This window comes from Dromiciops gliroides, chromosome 5 (assembly GCF_019393635.1).
Source record: "Dromiciops gliroides isolate mDroGli1 chromosome 5, mDroGli1.pri, whole genome shotgun sequence".
NCBI lineage: Eukaryota > Metazoa > Chordata > Mammalia > Microbiotheria > Microbiotheriidae > Dromiciops > Dromiciops gliroides.
In genome coordinates this window covers 155,514,899-155,540,464 of record NC_057865.1, presented here as the reverse complement: position 1 = coordinate 155,540,464, position 25,566 = coordinate 155,514,899, and the positions used below count along the sequence as shown (strand labels likewise).

Below are 25,566 nucleotides of genomic sequence, written 5' to 3'. Positions count from 1 at the left end.
ACGTCTCTAAGCAAATAGGGTTTTTTGGTTTTGTTTTTACTTTATTAGATCTATTTCACATCTGGCCAAGGACCCATCATTACTATATCTTAATACTCAATCTAAAAATCCAGATCACATTTTCAGATGATTCCTAAAGACATATTGGACTGCCCATATCCACCATTCTCTTCTGAAATGTGTGTCACAGAAGTCTTTGGTTTTATGCTAAAGATGTCATCATCTACTAAAGGATGTCTTGATTCTCCTTCTCCATTACACAAGCCTTCCCAATACACTATCTCCCATTTCTGGTCACAAAAGAAAAGCTATCATTAACACAAATTAAATTTAATTAATTTGCCTGGACCTTTGATACCATTCCCTCCTGCACTGTGTTCCAATAGTGATTGCTTCTTTTTTCATGCATCTTGAATCCTATACCTACATATCAGTTTCAGGGGAAGAGGTTGCTATGGGAAGATTAAGAAGGGATAAAATGGCTTGGAATAACCCCTGTGGGACAATTAAGGAGTTGAAAAAGGATTACATTGCTGAGAGCCAAATCAATCAGTCAAGCAGTAAAAATTTATTAAGCACCTGTTATGTGCCAAGCACTCTGTTAAATGTACAGATTTTGCTATTAGTATAAATTGAGATAAGGGATCAAAACTATATATTACACCCTATCAGCACAGTTTTCTTATTTTTCTCCAGTTCTATTCAGCAGAATGGAAATGGAAATGAAGGGCACAGGTGATGAGGGGAATCCAAGGCTCTGCCAAAGTATCATCAGTGATGAAACAAAGGGATAAGGGATTTGAATGTGTAGGATAGTGTGGAGTTGAACTCATTGAAAAGAGGTTGAGATAAGGAAGAGAAAGGAAAGTAACCAATAAAAATATGGCCAGAGGAAGAACTGAAGGGTGGCAGTCATGGTAAAGACAAAGAACAGGTTTAGGGCATATAGAAAGATGGAATAATACAAAATTATTATCAGATAAGGAAATCTTAAGTCCATCTCTTCTTCTTGGAATCCTAATATTGGTCTATCCTTGATCTTTTCACTTGCTTCTTTAACAACCACTCTTATTTCATGATTGCAATTATCACAGTTATGCAAATGACTCCCAAATCACTATTTCCCAGCTTTGAAGTCTCTTCAGTTCTCCTCTGACCCTAACCTCCAACTGACTTTGGGACATTTCCCTATTAGGTTTCCCATCACTGCTTCAGACTAATATCCCAAACTGAACTTATTTTCCCACTAAACCCACTTTTCATCCATTTTCTCCCATTCTCCCACCCCATTTGAAATCTTGCCATTATTTTTTTCTCACTATAATTTGCCTTCACTAACCATACATATTAGTGAGTTACCAAGGCCTTCTTGCTAGTGAGTGTAGCTCCTCAACATGCCTCATCTGCCCCTTCCCCAAGAACACATGTAAGCTAGGCTTTTATTACCACCCACCGAGAATCCTTCAGTAGCCTTATAAGAGATTTTATTGCCTCCACTCTCTCTTCCTGTAGTCCATACCTTTCTTGTGCCTCTGTTGAAATCATATTTCTTAGACACTGTTCTCATCATATCCCTGTCTGTTCAAAAATCTTGGTGCAGTATACTCCAATCAAATTGTACCAGTCTCTGACAACTGAATATACCCTTTGATTTCCCATCTCAGTGTCTTTGTTCACACAGTTCCCTATTCCTGAAGCCCTCTCTCTCCTGTTTGTCTGTTGGATTTCTCCTTATGTGTTATTTGTGTTTATTTACCCACTTGATTATTTATATTTTTGTTTTGAAAAATATGTTAGAAATTACATTCCATCATTATTGTCTTCCTGCTTCTCTGACTATATCTCCTTGATATCCTTTGTAGGATCATCACCCATTCTTGCTGCTTATTCATGAGTCTACTCCAATGCTCTGACCTGGAATGTCTCTACTTCCCTCTTAACAATTTCTCTTTAGAATGTCAATAGATTCTATGCATTCGTCCATCAGTTCTTTGCAGATGCCTCCAGAATCTCCCTCCCATATCTAGCCCTTAACTTTCACTTAAGCTTCAGTCTTCCATCTCTAACTGCACAAAGTACATATCCATTTGATTTTTTTCCATAAGCATCTTCCACATAACATGTCCAAAATTGAATTTATCTTTCCTTCAACCCTCTTCCTAACTTCTCTACTTTTATTCATTGTACCACAATTATCCCCATCATTCAAGTTCATAAGAGTCATCCCTGACCCTTCTCATTTTCTTCCTATATCTATCCAATGCCAAGTCTTCTTGAGTTTAATCTTGCAATATTTTCTATCTTTCTTTCTCCACAATTTAATTAACTTTGTTTAGGCTCTTATCAACTGTCCCTCAGACTGTTGAAATAACTTTCTAATTTTTCCCCTTGGGCAGTACATTGCCTTCATCTTCCAAAAAAGTATAATTTACATTCTTAAAGCATAGGCCTCACCACATTATTCTCTTCTAGAAGTATTAGTGGCTGGATCCCTAATAACAATGAAAAATAAAATGGAATTACATTTGAAGGCCTTCATAATCTGGCTAAAAACCGTCTTTCTAGATTGAATTCATATTATCCTCCCTTACAAATTTTATGTTCCTGATACTTGCTGGTCTCTAGATCTGACTTTCATTTTCCACATCTATGTCTTCACCCAAGTTGTCCCTACACCTGGAATGCTAGCCCTACTCACTTCCTCCTCTTTGTATTATTAATTCCACTCATCCCTTAGCATGTCATTTCCTACATGAGACCTTTCCAGTTTCCCTAGTTGTTAGTGCTTTCACCACCCCACAAAGATTACTTTCTATTTGCATTTTTTTTTAGTATTTACTCATCTGTGTCTGTGTTTTGTTATCAAAATGAACAAAAGTACTTGAGGTAAAATATTTCACTTTTATGTTTATATCCCTAGTATTTAGTACAGTGGCTGGCAAATAGCATATAATTATTTTATTCAATTGAATTTTGGCTGGTGAGGATGGAATTTCTTCAATTATTTTAACTTAATTATTTTTTTTGCCAATTTAATGGGTATAAATTAGTATCTTGGGGTTACTTTAACTTTCATCTCTTTGCTTATTAGTAAGAATTAGTATATTTTCAAGTAATTAGTGTTTCCTCTTTTTGAGGTATGTGCCCTTCCTTTGGCCATTTATCCACCATGACCTGGGAATTCTTTGTCTGTTTTTAGTAGTTACTTGTGTATTAGATATTAATTTTTAATCCAATGTATTCATCATAAGTGATTTTTCTATTTTTCCTGTTGACTATATTTTGTTGTTGGAAAGATTTATTTAATTTTTTAAAAAAATAACCTCCCATCCATAAATGAGGTAAATCCATCTTTCTAGGTTTTAGAGTTTGCTTATTACTCAGAAGCAAAATTCTTAAGCATGTAATGTGGAAACCCCCGCATCCTCATCCATCAGTCTCCAACTTTAACACTACCTCTTCAATGAAACTTTCCTGAAATTCTTTTTCAACAAGATTGGTCCTCTTAAATCCTCACATTGAACTATTTCTTTTAAAAATGAATATAATAGTTTATATGTGTCATACTATTATAAGACTATAAGCTCCTTGAGGGCAGGGGTCATGTCTTATCTAGACTTTGTATCTCTCCCCCAAATTGGGAATTGCTCAAGACATTTTTGTTGAACGGACACAGAGAATTATTCAAAGCTAATAAAATCAATTTGAGGTCCCATTTATGTCTAATTTCACAACATTCTTCTATTTTCTAAACAGCTAAATACCCTCCATTTGAAAAATAAAGATGATATTTTGAATATGGTATCTGATTTCATACAAACTTGGATTTAACATGTTATTCTGCTTATATTAGCATTTTGTTTTGTTTTCTTTTGAGCTACTCATTACTATAAGAAGCCTATTGCTCAGACATGGTAAAAAAAAACTGTTATATACTTATTTATACATTTAATAAGTTCCCCTACTTTCTCTTGAATTTTTATATTGAAATTGAATTGGAATTCAAATGAACACTGAGACAGAGTGGCAACTAAAATTTCTTATCTAACACTTTTGTTGCTCTATGTACTTCCTAGCAATGCCATGCTTAACAAGTCACCTAAACCTCTCTGTGATTCAATTTACTCATCTCTACAACTCAGTGGTTTACATTTGACGACATCCTAGATCAGTTCTAGCACTAAATCACTGATTTTATGATTTGGTGTCTTCTTAAAGACAAGTAGTAGTGATCATATAAGCTCTTTTAGTTATCTCTTGGGGATAATGAAAACAGCCTTTCATATTCATTCCCTCTCCTGACATACTCTAACCTTATCCCCAGCCAATCATTTCAGCACATTCCATTGATCTCAAGGAGAAACAGACAAGAAAATATAAGTAGATTAATAAAAACTATCACCACTCCTTCAAAAAACAATCTAGAGCACATTTTCAAATACTACTAATAGGATCAATATGGTCATTGCAATGGGTTAAATGCATTTTCTTGAAGTACTATATTTTTTTTAAGTCATACTAATATTTTACTGACAGATAGATGGCACAGTGAACTGTGTAATTTAAATTTCTAAATGTGGGTTCTAATCTGTCCCCCCAGTTTTGGGGGGAAACTGACTAAAATCACTGATAAACGAGTTTAGGTTTTTTAAGAGTTTATTGAAAGATAGTAAAAGAAAGAGAAAGATTAAGAACAGATTTCCTGTAACCTGGCGATCCTAAACTTCCTAAGCTCCCGCTTCTGAAGTCAACTGCCACCATGATCTCTCTCAGCCAAAGAGGCCCAGCTCTCTTGACAGAGTCCGCTTCCTCCTTCCTGTTCCCTTCCCAGAAATGGGAAGTTCTTCAAGCTGATTGGTTCACTGGGCCCAAAGGCGGTCAAAGTTCAGAGTTGTTAGCTTCTGAGAACAATTACTTTCTTAAGTACCATCCAGATGTGTTTACAATCTAGTAAGCAGTCAGTTGCCTTATCCAATTCAATTAGTTTAACATAGTCTCCAGGTGAGCCCCTGAATATCTGCTAAATCTCATCTATCACATTCCATTATCTTGACACAGGACCTGTAGTCAAGAAAATCTGAGTTCAAATCCTGCCTCAGACATTTACTGGCTGTGAGACCCTGGACAAGTCACTGAACCCTGCAACTCATTTAACTCTGTTTTTCTCAGTTTCCTCATCTGTAAAATGAGCTGGCAAAGGAAATGACAACCCACTCCAGTTTTTTTTTCCCCCAAGAAAACTCCAAATGAGGTCATGAAGAGTTGGACACAACTGAAATGATTGAACACCAACAATATTTTGCAAACCTTATTAGCATAAAATTATTCTTATATCTTTAAATCTTGCTTCAGTTTAAATCCATTTTATATACTTCAGGTCATAAGTTATGAAATTATAAAGCATCAGAGACAGAATGGATATTGGAAATTATGAGGAAACTGAAGTCCGTGCAAGTCATTTGACTAAGGTCACAAATTTATTAATTTGCTAACCTTATATTGTAACATGTTTGTGACAAAATTGTATAAGCCTTGTTTATTATTTTGTTTTATTTATAATTATAGATGTGATCTTAATTCCTTATTTGTTATCCATGGTACTTTATAAGTTTATCTCTTACTGGATATAGTACCACAGGAGAAATCTATTTTATTAACAAAAAAATAGAACTAATTCTTCAAGTTGTTTTAGTTTTGAGGTTAAATTAATAGCAATCATTCTTAGTTGGTTGAAAATTCAGCAATGTTTATTCCCATATATGACTTACTTGTGCTAGCTGATTTTTTAAAAATCTGCATTTCTTATGTAACATTTAATCTTGTTGATACTTTCTGCCCAACGTACTCAACAGATAAAATCCATTTCAATAGAATTTGTATTGTAAGACTGAGTTATATATTTAAGCACTATCAAGCTATGAGGTATAATTATATGTTTTTACCTGAGGAAAGAAAGAATGGTGAAATGCTTACAGGAGCAAGAATCAGGAAGACGCAGGTCCAGAATTCACAAGCATCTTTCAAAGAAGTTATCTTAGAATAGCCCAACTAAATTGTTGGAGCAAGTTTATTGTGAAACTTCAGACAGTGATTAAAAACACAGGTCTAGAATAAATTTCAAAAGGAAATCATTAACATTTTAAAAGGGTAATTTCTATAATATTATGACTATAAATGTGGTTACATGTGGGTGCAGGTGTTTTATAATATAAATATATTTCCTACAACAACATAAATTTCTTAATCTCCTATAGTTTTTAGCAGAAGTGTTCTATATTATTTTGAATTTAGATAAGACATAAAAAAGAAGGCACACAAAAAGTAATCTCAGTTTAATGAAAAAATGTGTGACATTCATAAAAATTTACATTGCTTGACATTTTCATTGGAAAAAGGGGCAACACTGGAAAATTATACACACCTTCAGCATCAGGCTGCAGTAGTCATATATGTTGCACATTTTGTTTTTTCCTGCAGTGCCATCTTGTGGTCAAAACTTGGTCTGTGCTAATGATTCCTTCTATTTTTGATTATATAATGGATGAATGAGCATGTGTAACTATATTCCTGACACTGCAACAAGTTCTCTAATATTTTGACATTTGTAAAAACGAATAACATACCACAGCAGATACATGGTTACATTTGAACTCTTATATTTATTAGTCTCATATACTAGTTCTGTTTGGATACAATGTGGCTACTATGGACAAGGTGCATGGGTTCAGAAAAGAGGAAAAAAAAACTAATTCAAGATAAATTTAGCTATGGATCAACTTTTTTTCCCCAATAAATAAGATCATATCTAAGTTGCCATAAAGTTACATCTAAATTAAACATCTAATCCATGTTGTGAGGCCTGGGGGGGGGGCACATTAAGAATATAAACATCCTGGGGCAGCTAGGTGGTGCAGTGGATAGAGAGGACTGGCCATGGAGTCAGAAGGACCTGAGTTTAAATCCGGCCTCAGACACTTGACACTTACTAGCTGTGTGACCCTGGGCAAGTCACTTAACCCCAATTGCCTCACCAAAAAAAAAAAAAAAGAATATAAACATCCCAGTAATAACAATTAACACTTAAAATTTATCATTTTATTTCTTTTTCAATTAATTTGTGACAGTTAACTAAAATATAACAACCTTTTTATGTTGTAGACCTCTTTGGAAAACTGTGCAAGTCATGGATTCTTCTAAGAATGATGTTTTTACATTAATAAAATAGAACACACGGTATTACCAAAAAAAGCAAATTACAGGGGCAGCTAGGTGGCACCGTGGATAAAGCACCAGCTCTGGATTCAGGAGGACCTGAGTTCAAATCCAGCATTAGACACGTGACACTTACTAGCTGTGTGACCTTGGGCAAGTCACTTAACCCTCATTGTCCTGCAAAAAAAAAATCAAATTACATTGGAATTAGTTAATAAAATATATATTTTTTAAATCCACAGACCCCCGACTTAGAGTAATTAGTGATGGTATTAAATTAAATTTTTTAAAACCCACTTTCAGCTTAATGTTCTGCCCATTTTCCCTTGTCCCCTTTTCCAGATAGGAGAATAACTTTTCTTTAAAATCCCTTTGATCTATAGTATGAAGCAATATAATTAAATTTATTTGGAAATTAGCCTTGAAAACTGCACATAGTTTTAATTCTAGCAAGCAACCTTTTTTATAGTCTTTTGCCAAACTTAACTTCAGTAATTTGTATTTATTTTTCCATCTTATTTATTGATTTTTATCAGTAAAAGTAGGAGGTGACTTGGTACAATGGAAAGAGTGATTTGGAGTCAGAGAACTTTGGTTTCTAATCTGGCTTTGTCACTTAACTTGGACAAGTGACATATCTGAAACCCAAATTTCGTCATGGTAAAATTATAAGGTTAGATTTGTTGTTGTTGTTGTTGTTGTTGTTATTGTTGTTCAGTTATGTCTGATTCTCTGTGACCCCATTTGGGATTTTCTTGGCAAAGATACCAGAGTGGTTTGCCATTTCCTTCCCCAGCTCATTTTACAGATGAGGGAACTGAGGCAGAGTTAGACATGCCCAGGGACACACAGCTAACATCTGAGGCCACATTTGAACTAAGAAAGATGATTCCTTCTTTTTTCTAAACCCAGTGTTCTATCCACTGAGCCACCTAGCTGCCCTGTGACTGAATTATTATTAATGAGGGTGGATTAGTTAAGTCTAAAGTCCCTTCCAAACCTAAATATGAAATCCTATCATCAGCCGCACCTTAGATCACCCTTCTCTAACAATGCCAAATTAAACACTCAAGTATGTAGTGGCATGGGTACACACACACACACACACACACACACACACACACACACACACATATACGCACAGACACTATTTTTTTTAAAAAAATAATCTCCTGTAGCTTCCTCCAAAAATATTAGAGCTCAAATATTAAATTGTTATTGTATTTAACTACTTGGAAAGACAATTTTTATGAAGTGTCCCAGGCTTTTCTTTTTAAAGCTATTCACGAGCAGCTAAGTAGTACAGTTGGTAAAGCACCAGCCCTGGATTCAGGAGGACCTGAATTCAAATCCTGCCTCAGACACTTGACACTTGCTAGCTGTGTGACCCTGGGCAAGTCACTTAACCTTCATTGCCCCACCAAAAAAAAAAAAGATTTAAAGCTACTCCCTCTGGTCCTTCAGAAACTTCCCAATGTCCACCCACTAGCCCAAATGAAGATTCATCATTCAGCCCCTAGATTCTCCATTTAAGTGCCAGGAAAACTAAGATGTCGTCTTAAAGTTTAAAGATTGAGGATTCTACCATCTCATATTTTGACTTTGTGCTTATGATGACTCTTGAGCATTGTTCATCATTCTCTGCCAATTTCTGCTTTTCATAAAACCTCTATCCTACTATGGCTTCAAGGTATATATAACGTCCTATATGACTTAAGCCCTGGATACAAGTGTTTGCGTGTGTGTGTGTGTATGTGTGTGTGTGTGTGTGTGTGTGTGTGTGTGAGAGAGAGAGAGAGAGAGAGAGAGAAACAGATACAGGAGAGAGATCTCCCATTCATCTTATAAGTCCTCATTGACAGTAGATATAAACCTAGGGCTGAGGATTCTCTGATATCAAGCCATTTATGTACCAGAAAGAAGACATTGCCTTGTTCATTTGAATTTATTTCCATAGAATTGAATTGAATTTGAATACATTTAAATATAATGAATTCATTTGAATATTATGAATATACATGTATGTATGTGTGTATACATATATGTGTATGTCAAGTCAACAAGTTATCAAGCATTTATAAGTGCTTGCTCTGTGCCAAGAACTGTGCTAATTAAGTCAAATACCATCCTTGCCCTAAGGGAACTTAGAGTCTAATGGGGAAGAAAACCAAAAAACAGCTTTGTACAAACAAGATATATGCAGGACAAATGAACAGTGATTTGTCGCAAAATATTTTCTAGTTAAGGAAGGAGAACATTCTATGATATTTAGTGTATACATGATTCTATATAACTAGACATCTTTCCAACTCTGTCGAGAAATAAGAAGGTTGCCCTCAGGTGTGTTGGAAAACAGACATCCTGGAACATTAACATGAGTGTGGGAGACAAGAAAGTCTCCCTCTCTCTCTCTCTCTCTCTCTCTCACACACACACACACACACACACACACACACACACACACACACACACTTTTATTGTTATTCAGTCCTTTCAGCCATGTCCAATTTTTCATGACCCCATTTGGGACTTTCTTGGCAATGATACTGGAGTGGTTTGCCATTTCCTTCTCCAGCTCATTTTACATATGAGGAAACTGAGAAAAACAGGGTTAAGTGACTTGTCCAGGGTCACATAGCTAGTAAGTGAGGCTGGATTTGAACTCAGGAAGATGAGTCTTCCTGACTTCAGACCCATCTCAGATTATGTTATTTTATAAAATAAACACTTTTTCAAGTGTATATTTATACCATGTCCAGGGAAGTAGGGCAGAGTAGAAAGCTGGTCTTGGAGCCAGGAATCTATTCCCCTTCTGACATAGACTGTCAATGTGACTCTGGGCAAGTCACTTAACATTTCAGGACTCTCAGTAACCAAGACTATAATTTGCAGAGAAGGTGCTGACTTGCATCTCTAGAAGGAGTTTCTTGTTCTTAGAGTTCCCTATATCAGTGAACCCATAGGTTCTGTTAATAATCTCTTATCTTAATACCATGTCAAGTAATAATTCTTTTTTTATTTTTAATGTTGCCTAGTTGTTTTTTCTTGATGATCACTTTAAAATCCCACCATGAGGAAGAGCTTGCTACAACTGAAAATTCTATATCATCCAAGATGATTTTAGCATGGGGCAAAAGCTTTCATTGTTCCAAGATTTTTATTCATTCCAAAAATTCAATCAGATTAAATCATTACTTTATAAAAGCAAACAAATTTTGGCTTAGATAATTTGACATGGAGAGAGAAAATTACTGAGTATAATCACTGTTTATAGTTTACAAAAGCCAAATTTAAGCACAAACAATATGAAGTCTTTGCTACAATGACATTCTTGTATTTCTAGTTCTCAGCTTTCATATATATTACTTTTAAATCTGTTTTGATCTTCCTGTTATGAAGAACAGAGGCAATCTAAGGGTGGATAAACTCAATTTTCAGGTTTTATGGCTATCCCTTGCCAACGTCTCTTTTTTTTGTTCTAGTTCCTCATCAACTATGAATGTAAGCCTCACTTTGGTTCACGGAGTACAAAAGTTGTTTGGGGTCTTCTTAAGTTGTTAGATTTTCAAAGACTTTTAGGGCAATCCTCTAGATGCCAATTAATTGTAAAATGGATGAACTGCATAACAGAAACCAAAGGAAACATTTTAATAGGAAAAACCAACATTTATCAGCATGTTAGAATATTTTATTGTAGCTAATATACAAAGTACAAAAAGTGAAGATGGAAAGAAATGTATGTAAAATAATGTGTAACAAAGAAAATAGAGCCAAGTTATCATTATACATAGTGCCTGTCTATGTATATATGTATGTGTATATATAATATATACATATATAAATGCACACACATACATATATATGTGTGTGTGTGTACACAGAGAGAGGGAGGGAGAGAGTTTATGTGCTCAAATACAGTGGTGAATGAAGACAGATGATGAAGGGAAACAGAGGAAGGTAGTAATTGCTATAGCTAGCTTTATGTTAAAGGCCTTTTAAAAGTTTTATTATTTGCAAATATAACTTTACTTGATTTTGTTATCATTTTATGCTAAATTTACAATAAATTACATAATTAAGAAAATCATTTTAGAAGGATAGCACTTTTAGGAGTGAGGAACAAGGGACTGAAAACATTTTATGTCATTGACATATTATATGGCCTATTTCCATAATACATTAATGTAAAGTAAAAAAAAAAAGACAAGGGAATCAAATGAATGTATTCATATTTTGGTTTATTGCATAAATAACTCTGGGACTATGCTGCTGCAGTCAAAATAGATTTCTAAAATGTCTCCAATGGAGAAAAAATTGTTTACTTTATCATATTATCTGAGAATATCTATTTATCTTCTTTCAAATGCATTTGAAAATCAAGAAGCAATAAGAATCTGAGGGCATCATTCCATAAACTATCCTGCATATGTGTTCCTTGCCGTAGTTTATACTTTGGTGCAGGTGGTCTTTGAACATATCCTTTCTTCTCCTTTAAATCATTCTTGGAGGCAGCTAGGTGGTACAGCGGATGGAGCACCAGCCCTGGATTCAGGAGGATCTGAGTTCAAATCTGGCCTCAGACTCTTGACACTTACTAGCTGTGTGACCCTGGGCAAGTCACTTAACTCTCATTGCCCTGCAGAAAAAAAAAAGGGAAAAAAATCATTGTTTATGGATTCTAATTCATTGAGTGACCACTGAAGTCACCTTCCCTTCTCTGAGCTTCAGTTTCCTCATCTGTTAAATGAGTGAGGGGAACACATCCTCTTCCTCCTCTTCATCATCATCATAGTTAGCATTTATATGCCTTCTCTGTGCTAAGCATTCTTCAAATATTATCTTATTTGATCCACACAACCCTAATAGGTACGTGCTGTTATTATCCCCATTGGACAGTTGTGGAAACCAAGGCAAGCAAGAGATTAAGTGACTTGACTGAGGTCACATAGCTAGTTCCTGGGGTCAAAGTTGAACTCAGGTCTTTCTGACTTTTCAGTGCTCTATCCACTGTGCCACCCAGCTGCCATGATTGCTGTAGTCTTTTTCATCTCCAAATTTTATGATCCCATGATTTGATAACAAAAGGTTAGAATAATTCAAGGAGAAAGCAAATTATAATACAGATAGGCTGAAATGTGTATGGCTTACTGACATGTAAAGAATGTGTGAAATGATAATGTACTTAATATGTTGGAAAAATAATCAAAGGCAAAAAAAAAATTAATTCAAACTATATGATGTGTTTTCACATTTCAGGACTAGAACTCAAAGACCTCACTTATAGGCCTCATTTTCCATCTTTGCCACCTAAAGAAAGTCACCTAACCTTTCTGTGCCTCAGTTTCTTTCTTTTTTAATTTTTAAAAATTTTATTTAGAATTTTATTTTCCAAATTACATGTAAAAATAAAATTTTACATCAATTTTTAAAACTTTGTATTCCAAATTCTTCTCCCTCCCTCCCCCAAGAACTCATGCAATTCAACATAAATTATACATGTGGGGTCAGCTAGGAGGCACAGCGGATAGAGCACTGGCCTTGGAGTCAGGAGGACCTGAGTTCAAATCCAACCTCAGACACTTGACACTTACTGGCTGTGTGACCTTGGGCAAGTCACTTAACCGCAATTGCCTCACCAAAAAAGAAATTAAAAAATTAAAAAATTAATTATACATGTGTAGTCATGAAAAACATTTCCACAACTAGTCAGGCTGTGAAAGAAAACAGACAAAAAAAACTTTAGAAAAAGGAAAGAACAAAAACAAATTATGATTCCATCTGTATTCAGATATCATCAGTTCTTTCTCTGTGGATTGCATTTTTCATAAGTCCTGCAGAGTTGTCTTGGATCATTGTATTGCTGAAAATTGTCATTCTCAGCAGATCATCTTACAATATTGCTGTTATTTTGTATGGAATACATTTCACTTTGCATCAGCTCATGTAAGTCTTTCCAAGTTTTTCTGATAGCATTTCGCTCATCACTTTTTTTTATAGTAAACGACATTTACATAGTACTTTTTTTGTTTTGTTTTGTTTTTGCAGGGCAATAAGGGTTAAGTGACTTGCCCAGGGTCACACAGCCAGTAAGTGTCAAGTGTCTGAAGCCAGATTTGAACTCAGATCCTCCTGAATCCAGGGCCAGTGCTCTATCCACTGCTCCATCTAGCTGCCCCTATATAGTACTTTAAAGAGATTTCCTTACAATAAACCCATGAGGTTGATTATTACAACAACAATAATAGATAATTTTTATATAGTACCTTAGATCTGACAAAGAATTTTCTTCACAATAGCCCATGTGACTCAGTTTCTTAACTGGTACTATAGGTGAAGTATATTTGTAAAACTCTTCTACTTCCAAAATTAAATGAACATTATTCAAAACTTAAAAAGAATATAGGGCTATAAATGTACATTTAAATACTGGGTTCCTGCCACAAAAACTTGGAAAGGACCCAATTTCTATTTTGTTAATCAAAGAATAAATAGATTTCTAACAGAGTGTCCCCTCCTATCAGCATCATTCTCCGATGCTTCCATGAATCATGTTGCTCCTACATGTAGTGCAGGTCACAGGGGTCCCTCTTTATGACAAGATGCTTTTCTTCGGAATCATTCAAGCAGAAAGATCAATTCACCACCTGAGATGCCCTTTGTACATACAAAACTCCAGGACACAGTTGACATATGACTTCCAACAAATGGGTATTGCTCCTTTTACCAACAAGCAACCCAGGGCAAATGGATTGCTTTGCCTGTCAGTCCTGGGGCAAGAGCTTCCCCAATGTCTTCACATAGAATTCCACTGTCCACAGCCTTTGTAATGAACACTTTTGCATCCTTTTACCTCTTATGACTATTCCATTTGTCTTAAAGCAATATGTTGTTGTTGCAAAGGCCTCCTTTTTAATGTAAATCTGAAGCACCTTTTGACCTGACATTTGCCTAATCCATAGGCATTTGCTATCATCTGAGTATCAGTGTTTGCTCACTGCTGTGGTCTTACACTTTGCCTCTTATAAATCTAGATGAGTTCATTTTTCCTGTTCTTTGATTGTTCTAGAGTTGAGGATGGTACCCAACCAGGCACCAGTTATTGGAACCATTCATCTTTAGATCTGTTAAATCTCTATCCTGTTGTTCAGAACCAAATTCTCACACCCATCCTCACCTAATTAGGTAATGAAATAGTGAATTTTGGCCTACATCATTTTACATATTCAAACACTTTGGTTATGTGTCTTCCTTTTCTAATCTTTCATAGAATCATAGACTTTATACCGTGGCAATTTGAATAGGAATTTAGATGAAGGTGCTAGACCAACATACTCTTTACAGATGAGAAAACTGAGTTTAAGTTAGATGGTCTAGTTCATATAATTTAAGTAAAGGCATTGTTTAAACACATTATTTAATCCAACCTATTTGTGATTTGCCCATGTACTTAGATTTCCTTTTAAAAGATAAGATGCTCAACCTACAACTATATGCTTAGAAATGTAAAAGGGAAAAATGGGAAGGAAACCATAAATTAATTTTTCTCTCTATATATATACTATTATTTTTTCAGTTTAACAGCAATGCCCAGGATGTGAGCTGCTTTCAACATCTTGTCCAAGCTAACGTAAGAAACAAGAAAGTGCTGAAAGATGCTGTGAACAACATCTCTGCTAAAGGCATCACAGATTATAAAAAGGGCTTTAGTTTTGCTTTTGAGCAGCTGCTAAATGTAAGTATCCATATCATTTCTCAGATGATTCCTGAACCAGAGAAACAGAAGGTCAATGTCCAGATTTCCATTAGGACACTGGAACAAAAACCAATACTACATTTCATGTATTTAGTAGTCATTGGTAGAAAACCAACCATCCCCTTTTTCCTTTGCTTTGCTTCAAGGGCATGGTCATTTTTTTTTCTGATAAAAGTATTTTATTTTTTTCCAGTTACATGCAAAAACAGTTCTCAACATTTGCTTATTTTTTCTCCCTCCCTCCCCTCCCTCCCCCCTCTCCCAGACAGCAGGTAATCTGACATAGGTCATATATATATATATACATAATAACATTAAATATATTTCTGCATCAGTCATGTTATAAGAGAAGAATCAGAGCAATGATGAAAAATCTCAAAATAGAAAAACAACAGCACCAAAAGCAAAAGAAATAGTATGGTTCAATCAGCATCTCTACTCCACAGTTCTTTTTTTTTTTCCTGGATTTGGAGATCCCCTTCCATCATGAGTCCCCTGGAACTCTTCTGTACCACTGCATTGATGAGAAGAATCCAATCCATCACCATAGATCAACACACAATGTTAATGATACTGTGTACAATGTTCTTCTGGTTCTGCTCATCTCACTCATCATCAGTTCATCAAAGTCCTTCCAGGTTTCTCTGAACTCCTCCTGCTCATTGTTTCTTACAGCACAATAGAATTCCATTACATTCATATACCACAACTTGTTCAGCCATTCCCCAATTGATGGGCAACCCCTCAATTTCCAATTCCTTGCCACCACGTAAAGAGCAGCTATAAATATTTTTGTACATGTGGGTTCTTTTCCCTTTTTTATGATCTCTTTAGGGAAAAGACCCAAAAGTAGTATTGCTGGGTCAAAGGGTATGCACAGTTTTATAGCCCTTTGGGCATAATTCCAGATTGCTCTCCAGAATGGTTGGATCAGTTCACAGCTCCACCAACAATAAGGGCATAGTCATTTTAAACTGAGAAACATCTATTTTTTTTTTGCTCCTTTAAAAAATTTTCTCTAACTTGGTTTGTTCTCCCATCCAAAACAATTAGATTAGAATTACATTAAAAACCAAATTAATATATTGAGTGATATTTGGGGTAGTGAATAGAATGCTGAAAGTAGAGTCAGGAAGATGAGGGTTCAAATCCTGCCTCAGTCACTTATTAGTGGCATAGCCCTGGGAAATTCACTTAACTTCTTAGGGCTTTAGTATCCTCATTTGTAATTAAGGGGTTTAAACTTGTTGGCTTTTAATGTCCCTTCTAAGTCTAAATCTGTGACCCTATGAATAAGTTAGGCATACATAAACCTATCCGGGAAGGCAATGTTCTTTGTTTTGTTTTGTTTTGAATTCTCATCAAACTATTCAAAATGTATACTACAGGATGGACAGCTAGGTGGCATAGTGGATAAAACACCAGTCCTGGATTCAGGAGGACCTGAGTTCAAATTTGACCTCAGACATTTGACACTTAAAAGCTGTATGGCCTTAGGCAGGTCACTTAACCCTCATTGCCCTGCAGGAAAGAGAGAGAGAGAGAGAGAGAGAGAGAGAGAGAGAGAGAGAGAGAGAGAGAGAGAGAATCTAGGGTCTCAGTACCCTCCTTCTCTTTAAAAAAATGTATACTACAGGCACTCAATAAATGTTTATTGAGTTAAATTTACTTGAATCTTTTGCTAACCTTTCATCAATTTATCCAGTATGATTCTAGTGACATTTACTTTAAATCATCAGATGCCAAAGAGTTGACTTAGCTTTAAGCATCTTGTTTTGGTCACCAGGGTATTCAGTGGGTTTTGAGTCTATAATTACACTCTACACACTATGGCCACTGACAATATTAAAGAAGAGAAGCTGTGTGATTGCTAAATAGAAAAAGGACTTAGAAGCCCCATACTGTCTTTGGAATAAATTCAGCAGAAAACAAAAATTACCTTTTATTATTAAAGATATAGATGAACAATATACATTGCTCCTTGAATGGCCTCATAATCTCCTAATTGGAAGAAATCTCATCTGGTCAACTAATCCATCCTCTCAATGGAGGAACCACCTGTACAAAATTACAAATAAGTGACCAGAGGGCAGCCAGGTGGCACAGTAGATAAAGCACTGGCCCTGGATTCAGGAGGACCTGAGTTCAAATCCAGCCTCAGACACTTGACACTTACTGGCTGTGTGACCCTGGGCAAGTCACTTAATCCTCATTGCCCCACAAAAAATAAATAAATAAATAAAAATAAAAACAAATAAATGACCATCCATCCTCTTCTGAAAGATCCCTGCTAATAACAGGGTCTGACTATCTACTCAGCCCACCCATTTCATTTTTGGATAGCTCTATAGAGTTGAATTTTTTTCTTTATACTGAACCAAAATCTGTTTTTCTACAACTTCCATTCATTTCCAACTTTGTCCTCTGGGGCCATTTGTTTTAGTATGTAGTCCTTCTCATTTGAATGTTTTGTATTTTGTTTTATTTTTTACTTAATAAGGATAACTGGATGCTTACTTATCATGTCTTCATTTTTAATTTTAATTCCCCATTAGTCAATTGTTCTATTATTTCAAATTGAAAAATTCTTCTCTTCAGTAGAGGAAAAAAATAAGAAAATATTTGTTCTGTTTTGTCCATGTAATGCATTATCATCAGCCTATTGATGATATGTACTGGTGAAAATGGTATTATTATTATTCCTTCTTTGACCTTTCTTTTATCTCCCCCCAAAAGAAAAAAAAAAGATACCAAACATTGATACTGACTCAAATTAGAGACATCCAATTGTTATATAACAGTAAAAAGTTATAAATTATATTGAGAGAAATTTTTTTTAATTGGTGGTTTTAGGGGGTTGGCCAATCAGCTTTAAGTTTATTTCAACTCTACATTATTTAGAAGAAAAATATGTAGTTAAAAACACAGGCAAACATTACATGCATTTTGGATTTTAAATTTTAAATTCATTTCAGTGTTAAAAAGAAGAGAAATGCAATGTTATTTATTTTAACTATAAAAGTAGTGGAAGAGAACAGTATTTTTAAATGTTGGGGGTAGGGGTTGGGCCGTGAAATAATAATCAAGTTTTCTGGGTCATAGCCTTTTAATTATTTTGGTTTGCCTTTCTTCATTCCCTCTAGTTTTGCTTATAATAGTCTGGTAATGAGGTGCCTGAAACCAAATGTAGTTTTTCAGAAGCAATCTCACTGGAGAGGAAATATTAAGTCCCAGATTCATTACCTGCTGCCTCTGCATATAGGATCCAAATCATATTGGCCTTTTGTGCCAACACACAACATTTGCAAATGCTTTTCTAATATGTGCTCAGTTATTCCCCAAGTCACTCTCAGAATTTCTGCTTTCCATTCTTTTCTTCTGTATGGAATATCTTTATTTTTTAAAAACTTCTCTCAATCACCATGGCTTGCCTTTTTTGCAAACTGAATATCATTATGATGTTCTCTCAAATGCTCCTACCATTTCACATTGTTGGATAGCATTTCTGTAATCTTCATTGGTCCCTGAACCATTTTTTAGATTTCTTGTAGTTTGGGAATTTCATTCCAGCACAGTGCATCTACTCTTCCACATCAGTGATGAAGGTGTTACATAGAATTAGATGCATCACTGATCCCCATGGTGCTACCTTACATACCAGTTTGAATTAATTCTACAAGTAGTACTCCCTGAAATACTACTATTTCAGAGATGTAATGGTCTACCCTATTATGAGCCTGAATTTCATTTACCTATTCATTTTAGTTTTATTCAAATCATAATTTGTTTTGCTTCAGTCGATTTTCCCTAAATCATCCATGCATATTTCACATGGTTCTTATTGTAACTAGATGAAAATAAACCATTATTTTACTAGAAAGTACTTTGATATATTGGAGAATTTACTGTTCCAATAAGTGACGAACAGTGCTAATCTCAGGGACTGTGGATTGACTTTGTCTTTAGTGCGTCTGCTCATGACCTACCCTAGTACCTTCATGCCTTTCCCCCTTTTCCAGTTAATATCTGTTCTCAGGAAAGCATCTGATAATGTTCATCCCAATATCAGTAGTATATTTTAATAACTGTACAGATAACAAAATTTTTAAATGAGGAAATAAATAGGGGATTTGTACGAATCAGTAAACCTATATGACAGGAGCATTTTGGAAAATGTGGAGTCACAATAGTTTTGCTACCAAACATGTCAGTCACAAAAAGACTGACCCATCTTTTGAAAGTGACAAACATTTTTTTTAAAGCAAAACACTTTTGATTAAAGCACATTTAGGCCAGTAGTTTCATCTGTGCAATATTATCTTAAAATTGATTCCTGCAAAATTCTAGAATTCTTGCATATAATTATATCACTCAACAAAAAGATCTTTTGTTCAGTTAAAAACAGTTCCACATAGTTCTCCTTCCATAGCAGAAAGTAGGGTTTATTTCTCCCTTGAAAATTGGGGAGAGAAGCAAACTCCCCCAAATGCATGTACTTTTAAGTTTCAGGTAAGGATTTAAACAAGCCATAAAAATTATTATACATTTATAAACTAGAATATCAAACTTTTTTTAAAAGATCAGAATTAATAATTTGGTTAGCTCCTTGCTACTCAGTATTTTGGCAAATAAAGTTATTTAATGTTTTTCATAGTCTTTTTTTTTCATAAACATAAATTTACTTCTAAGGCAATATTGGTGTTGTGTTGTGTTGTATTGTGCCCTGGAGATAAAAGTGTCATAAGATTTTTTTAGATTGCTTTTTGTTGTCTCACTTTTGTGTACTTAGAGAAGATGTTAATCACCAGGATAAAGAAATGAATGTTTGAATTTCAAGTTAATGAATACCAATAGCAGTGATTTGCTATTCACAAAGGTTGTGCATTACTTATAGAAGGGCAGCTAGGTGGTGCACTGAATAAAGCACCTGCCCTGGATTCAGGAGGACCTGAGTTCAAATTCGACCTCAGACACTTGACACTTACTAGCTGTGTGACCTGGGGCAGGTCACTTAACCCTCATTGTCCAGCCAAAAACAAACAAAAGTACTTCAAAGAATTATAGAGCCGGACCGTTGGAAGGCACCTCTATAGCCATCTAGTCTAAGAAAGGACTTTTCTCTGAATTTAATGTTTGAATTGATTTGCTCCTTACAGTCGCTTCAGGTAGAAGCCAACAAGTTAGGTAGAAATTGACATTTATATATTACTTTCCAATGTTCTGAAATAGCCTTATAGATGTTAACTTATTTGACCTTCACAACAACCCTGTGAGGTAGGTGTGACTATTATTCCTATTTTATAGGTGAGGAAACTCTCAGGGAAGCTCTTTTTGGGTATAGCTCAAATAAGTAGAAATTTCCTATATGTCTTTTATTTACTGATGACTTAAAACTTTACAAACAACTTCTATGAAGCAATATTTTCTTTGGTTTGATTGTTTTTATTATATTTTAAGTTACCAAAATTCCTCTAAAAATCAATTCTTACCATGTATGTGTAAGCCCTCCCTGACTTTTTTATAATTACTGTTAGGTATGTAGTGTCCTTGCTTTTTAGTTGCTTCTGTCATATGCTTTTTTGTATCCTAAACACAATCACGAATGATGGATCATACATTTTTTTACAGTACAATGTTTCTAGAGCCAATTGTAATAAGATCATCATGCTGTTTACGGATGGAGGTGAAGAGAGAGCACAAGAGATTTTCACCAAATATAACAAAGACAAAAAAGTAAGTACCAGTTTATCCCATTTTGGGGGAAAAGCTCTGCTCATTCTTTTTCCATGGAAGTGGGAGTGAAGGGTAAGTTAGGAAAATACTGGTCACTAAAACCTAGAAGGGGATGTCATTTCTTTCTTTCTTTCTTCTTTTTTTGGTGATGTCATTTCTAGAATTAAAATAACTAACTGATATTTGAGTGGTATGGTCTAGTAGAATCCAGCACTGCCTTCCTCACATTTTTGTTGGATCTGTGACCCTATGTGGGCTTTTCTCTTCAACCATGTAATTCCTAAGCCACCCCTATCAATTGCACTGCAAGCATTTATTAAGACCTCACTCTATACTGAGGATACAAAGACAAAAAATCTAAACCCCAACGAGCTTACAATTTGACTAGGAGACAAAATGTAAATAAAAATGGGTAACTAGAGATAAGTTATATGTGATATATTATATGTCATATGTATGCATCTGGATATCTGGATATATGAGATAAATATATGCATAAACACTCACCAATGTGTATGTTATATAGAGACTAGATGGAAAAAGACTTTAGAAGGAAAGGCAGTATTGGTTGCTCACTGCTTTTTCATCTTTTTCAATTCTATTTATATTTTTCTATTTTTAAATTTTTGTTCATTTTTAATTCATAGAATAAAACAAGCATTTCATAACATTATATATAATTAAAATGATTACACATGAAGTTGCAAATCTATTATGTACAACCCACTATTCCTTTTAAAGTTATCATGTAAATTTATTTTTCGCTCTCCCTCCTTACCTTAGAGATTGCTACCATTAGACAAAAATATATACATGCATCTCTATGTACATATTTTTATTTTATCAGTTCTTTCTCTGCATCCCAGATAGCATCTTCCTTCATATATACTTTGTAATTAATTTGAGTATTTATAATAGTCAAAATGACATTCACTCACAGGTGTTCTTAAAACAATATTGAAGGGGGCAGCTAGGTGGTGAAGTGGATAAAGCACCGGCCCTGGATTTAGGAGTACCTGAGTTCAGATCTGGCCTCAGACACTTGACATTTACTAGCTGTGTGACCCTGGGCAAGTCACTTAACCCCCACTGCCCTGCAAAAAACCAAAAAAACTCAATATTGATGTTACTGTATACAATGTTCTCTTGGTTCTGCTCATTTCACTCTTCATTATTTCATCCAAGTCTCTCCATGTTTTTCTAGGACCATAGAACTCATCATTTCTTATATCATAGTAGTATTCCATCACAATCATATACCACAACTTGTTCACCCATGTTGTTCAATTCTTATTCCTATCTTCTCATAAATCTACTACAGGGTACAAGATATTAGGAAGTTATTTTGCTTCTCTCAACATTTCCCTGGTACCAATAATTTAGTAAAATGTCTTGAAACATTGGCTCTTATTCTGATATTATCAAGAATAAAGGCTACACAGATCCAGTCTCTATCCATATTTCTATAGACTCCAAAAAGAAGGAATGATCAGAGATAGAGACAGGGAAACATGGAAAGACACAGACATAATAGTTACACAGATACAGTGATGGGGAAACTTGGAGATAGAGGTAACATAAGAGAATGAAAAGAAATTAGAAACAGATTTAAAAGAAAAATTATTATGTTTTACATTTCAAAAAGAAATCTGGGGGGGAAATTTCATGGTACATTATGTAGACTCATTTATACTACACTCATTTTAAAGATTTAAATAGTACACAGTCACTGTGAAGCTGTCTGCAATCGTAACGAATTTCCCTTTGAATTCAGACTCAAATCTAACTCTTTCCTCTCTTAAGAGCACAGAGGTCAGCAGTAATATTGAAACAGTGTGAAAGTTGAAGTGTTTGAAAATAAGTTGCTAGTGTGATTAATGATATGCTGGCATTGTCCACACTGGCAGTCACTCTAATACATTGGGTGAACTTGTAAAACATTCTGGTCCCTTCTACCATCTACCACCATATGTATTCCATCTGTAGCAAAGCAACACTCAAAACAAATAAATCCCAATTGCAAACATTTGCCCTCTATAATCACCATTTCTTATTAAAGAATATCAAGTGGCACTTTTATGGGGTAGTCAAATCAAATAGGATGCTTCTTTTTACAAAAGGACATAAGAATTAAATGATAGTGTTAGGTATATTCAATAAAAATATACCTACCTAAATGAGCTTGGGATGTAGTTCTGGGTTTTTGGTCTTATTTATTATAATAGAAATCTCAACTCTGTTATATTTATTGTTGAATTATCTATTATCTGTCCTGATAATCAACCCTCAATAAACTCTTCTGATCAATCAATAGGCAATTATGCCATTCATGGAATACAAGATTCCAAAGAATTAAAATACAGTAAAACATTTAACATTAAAGCTATATTGAACACAATTTATTCTCCTTCTGGTAAATGAGAAGATATTTTAGCTTAAAGTGGTTTCAGATTTTCATTGTAAAGAAAAATTATCATCATATCATAGATGTGTAGTAAAACCTAGATCATAGAGACTTTTAGTGAAAAAAAATGCTAGATAAACCTACTTATTGTATTTTGACACGCTGCAACCAAACTGATTTTTGTTCCATTAAATCTTCTAATGGGAGTACTGTTTAAGCACTTTCCTTTTAAAAATAGAAATGAATGCTGCAGTTACATATACGAGGTGTGAGTTTGCCCCTTTGAAATATGTCTTCATTTTGTGGAGAGGGGAACATCTTTTGCACAAATTATAATTAAAGAACAAAGTCTATAGAATGTATTGTTCTAATTACAGAGATGTGAAAGGATCAGCAGTAAGTCATTGAGGACCCTTTCATTTCGAACCTTGTTTCACCTTTCTGCCCTTCATGCACTCTGCAGTTCAGGAAAGTTGGAGAAGTAGCTGTTTCCTTTCTGATTCTATCTTCTGTCCTTATACAATGTATAGGCAAAACACCAGTTCCCCTACCCCAACCCTCACACACACAACTGTGCTTAGAATTCCCATCACAACTCTACTAATCTCATAAGACCTCTCCTCAAGTCCTTCTCAGATCTCCGTCTCATAGTGATTTTTTTTTTACTATTTTACCACAGTATTTTGACTGAAAATTTCCTTTGCCTCTATCTTATACCATCCTTTATTGTACTTATTAATGTCTGCATTATCTCTCTAATCACGGTTAAGCAAGGACAATGCCTTTTTTTTTCATCTTTGTGTCCCCAGAAAAATGACTGTCGTGCCTTAAGCATAATCCAGGCTTAATGTACTTCATAAATGTTGAATGACTTTGGACTGGTTGTTATAATTCTCTGTTCTGCCATTTGTTCTCTGGGTAACCTTAGACAAGTAACTGAACCTTTCTGGACCTCAGTATTTTTATCTGGGAAATAAGGATATTAGACCACATGGCCTCTTATGTTACTTTTAGTGATGAAATTCAATGATTTCATCAAAATATATGTGAATTTTCTTTTGCTTTAAAAGAAAATAACTGATTAAATTTAACAAATTGGGGGGGGGGGTTGGTTGTTTTTTTTTGCCAAGTCTAAGTAATATTGTATTTTAATTTCCAATTACATGTAAAGATTGTTTTCAACATTCATTTTTGTAAGATTTTGAGTTCCAAATTTTTCTCCCTCCCTCCCTCCCTTCCCCCCTCCCCAAGACAGCAAGCAATCAGATATAGGATATATATATATATATATATAAATATATATATATATATATATATACACACACACAATCATGTTCTACATATTTGCATATTAGTCATGTTGTAAAAGAAGAATCAGAACAAAAGGGAAGAACCACAAGAAAGAAAAAAATAACAACAAATAAAGTGAAATTAGTATACTCCGATCTGTATTCAGACTCATACTTCTTTTTCTGGATGTGGAAGAGTATTTTCCATCATAAGTCTTTTTGGAATTGTATTGGATCATTGAATTGATGAGAAGAGCTAAGTCTATCTCAATTGATCATCACACAACATTACTGTCACTGTGTACAACATTCTCCTAATTCTGCTCATTTTACTCAGCATCAATTCATGTTAGTCTTTCCAGGTTTTTCTGAAGTCTACCTGTTCATCATTTCCTATAAGCACAATAGTATTCCATCACATTCACAACTTGCTCAGCCATTCTCAATTGATGGGCATCCCCTCAGTTTCCAATTCTTTGCCACCACAAAAAAAAAAAGTTGCTATAAACCTTTTTGTACATGTGAGTCCTTTTCCCTTTTCTATGATCTCTTTGGGACAGACTCATATTGGTATTGCTGGGTCAAAGGGCAGGCACAGTTTTACAGGCCTTTGAGCGTAACAACAAGCTTTTGTTAAGTGTCTTATCAAATGTTGGGAATTTAGGCAGTAAAAACAAAATGAGACAGTTCATTCTCTAATTGAGCTTACTTTCTACTTTATTTGCAGATAGGTAAAGATATATTTGACTTAAGTAACCAATCATTTCAATGATCCATTAATAATTGGGGAATTAGGAGATAGACTAGAATCAATAAATCAACAAACATTTATTATGGGCCCACATGCCAGACACTATGCTAAGTATTGAGGATACATAGACAAATGAGAAATAAGGCGCCGTTCACAAGGACCTCACAGTGCAGAAGCAGATGGAACTTGATCTAAGTCTTAGTGAGAGCAGGAGTTATCAGGAAATAGAGATGAGGAGGAAGACCATTCCAGACATGGGGGAAAAGCTTTTAACAATGGTGTAGGATGGTGTAATGTCATATGTGTGGTAAAGATTAATATTGCCGTTTTTAACTGACTCATTTGGAAGGGTCCACACCTTGCCCACTCTGAGGTTAGGTATGCTACTGAGGTCAGAAGGAGAACTCTCCATAGGCAGTTTTTA

General features: G+C 34.8%; 1 protein-coding gene across 4 annotated transcripts in view; it reads left to right on the top strand.

Annotated features, from left to right (window-relative positions):
* CACNA2D1 (calcium voltage-gated channel auxiliary subunit alpha2delta 1) overlaps window positions 1-25,566 on the top strand; it is a 720,406-nt gene that overhangs the window by 580,647 nt on the left and 114,193 nt on the right. For all 4 annotated transcript variants that reach the window (XM_043965811.1, XM_043965813.1, XM_043965810.1 and 1 more), the window contains exons 11-12: window positions 14,786-14,944; window positions 20,594-20,698. In XM_043965811.1, coding sequence (XP_043821746.1) covers window positions 14,786-14,944; window positions 20,594-20,698 — 264 coding nt within the window. The remainder of the gene's footprint in view (window positions 1-14,785; window positions 14,945-20,593; window positions 20,699-25,566) is intronic.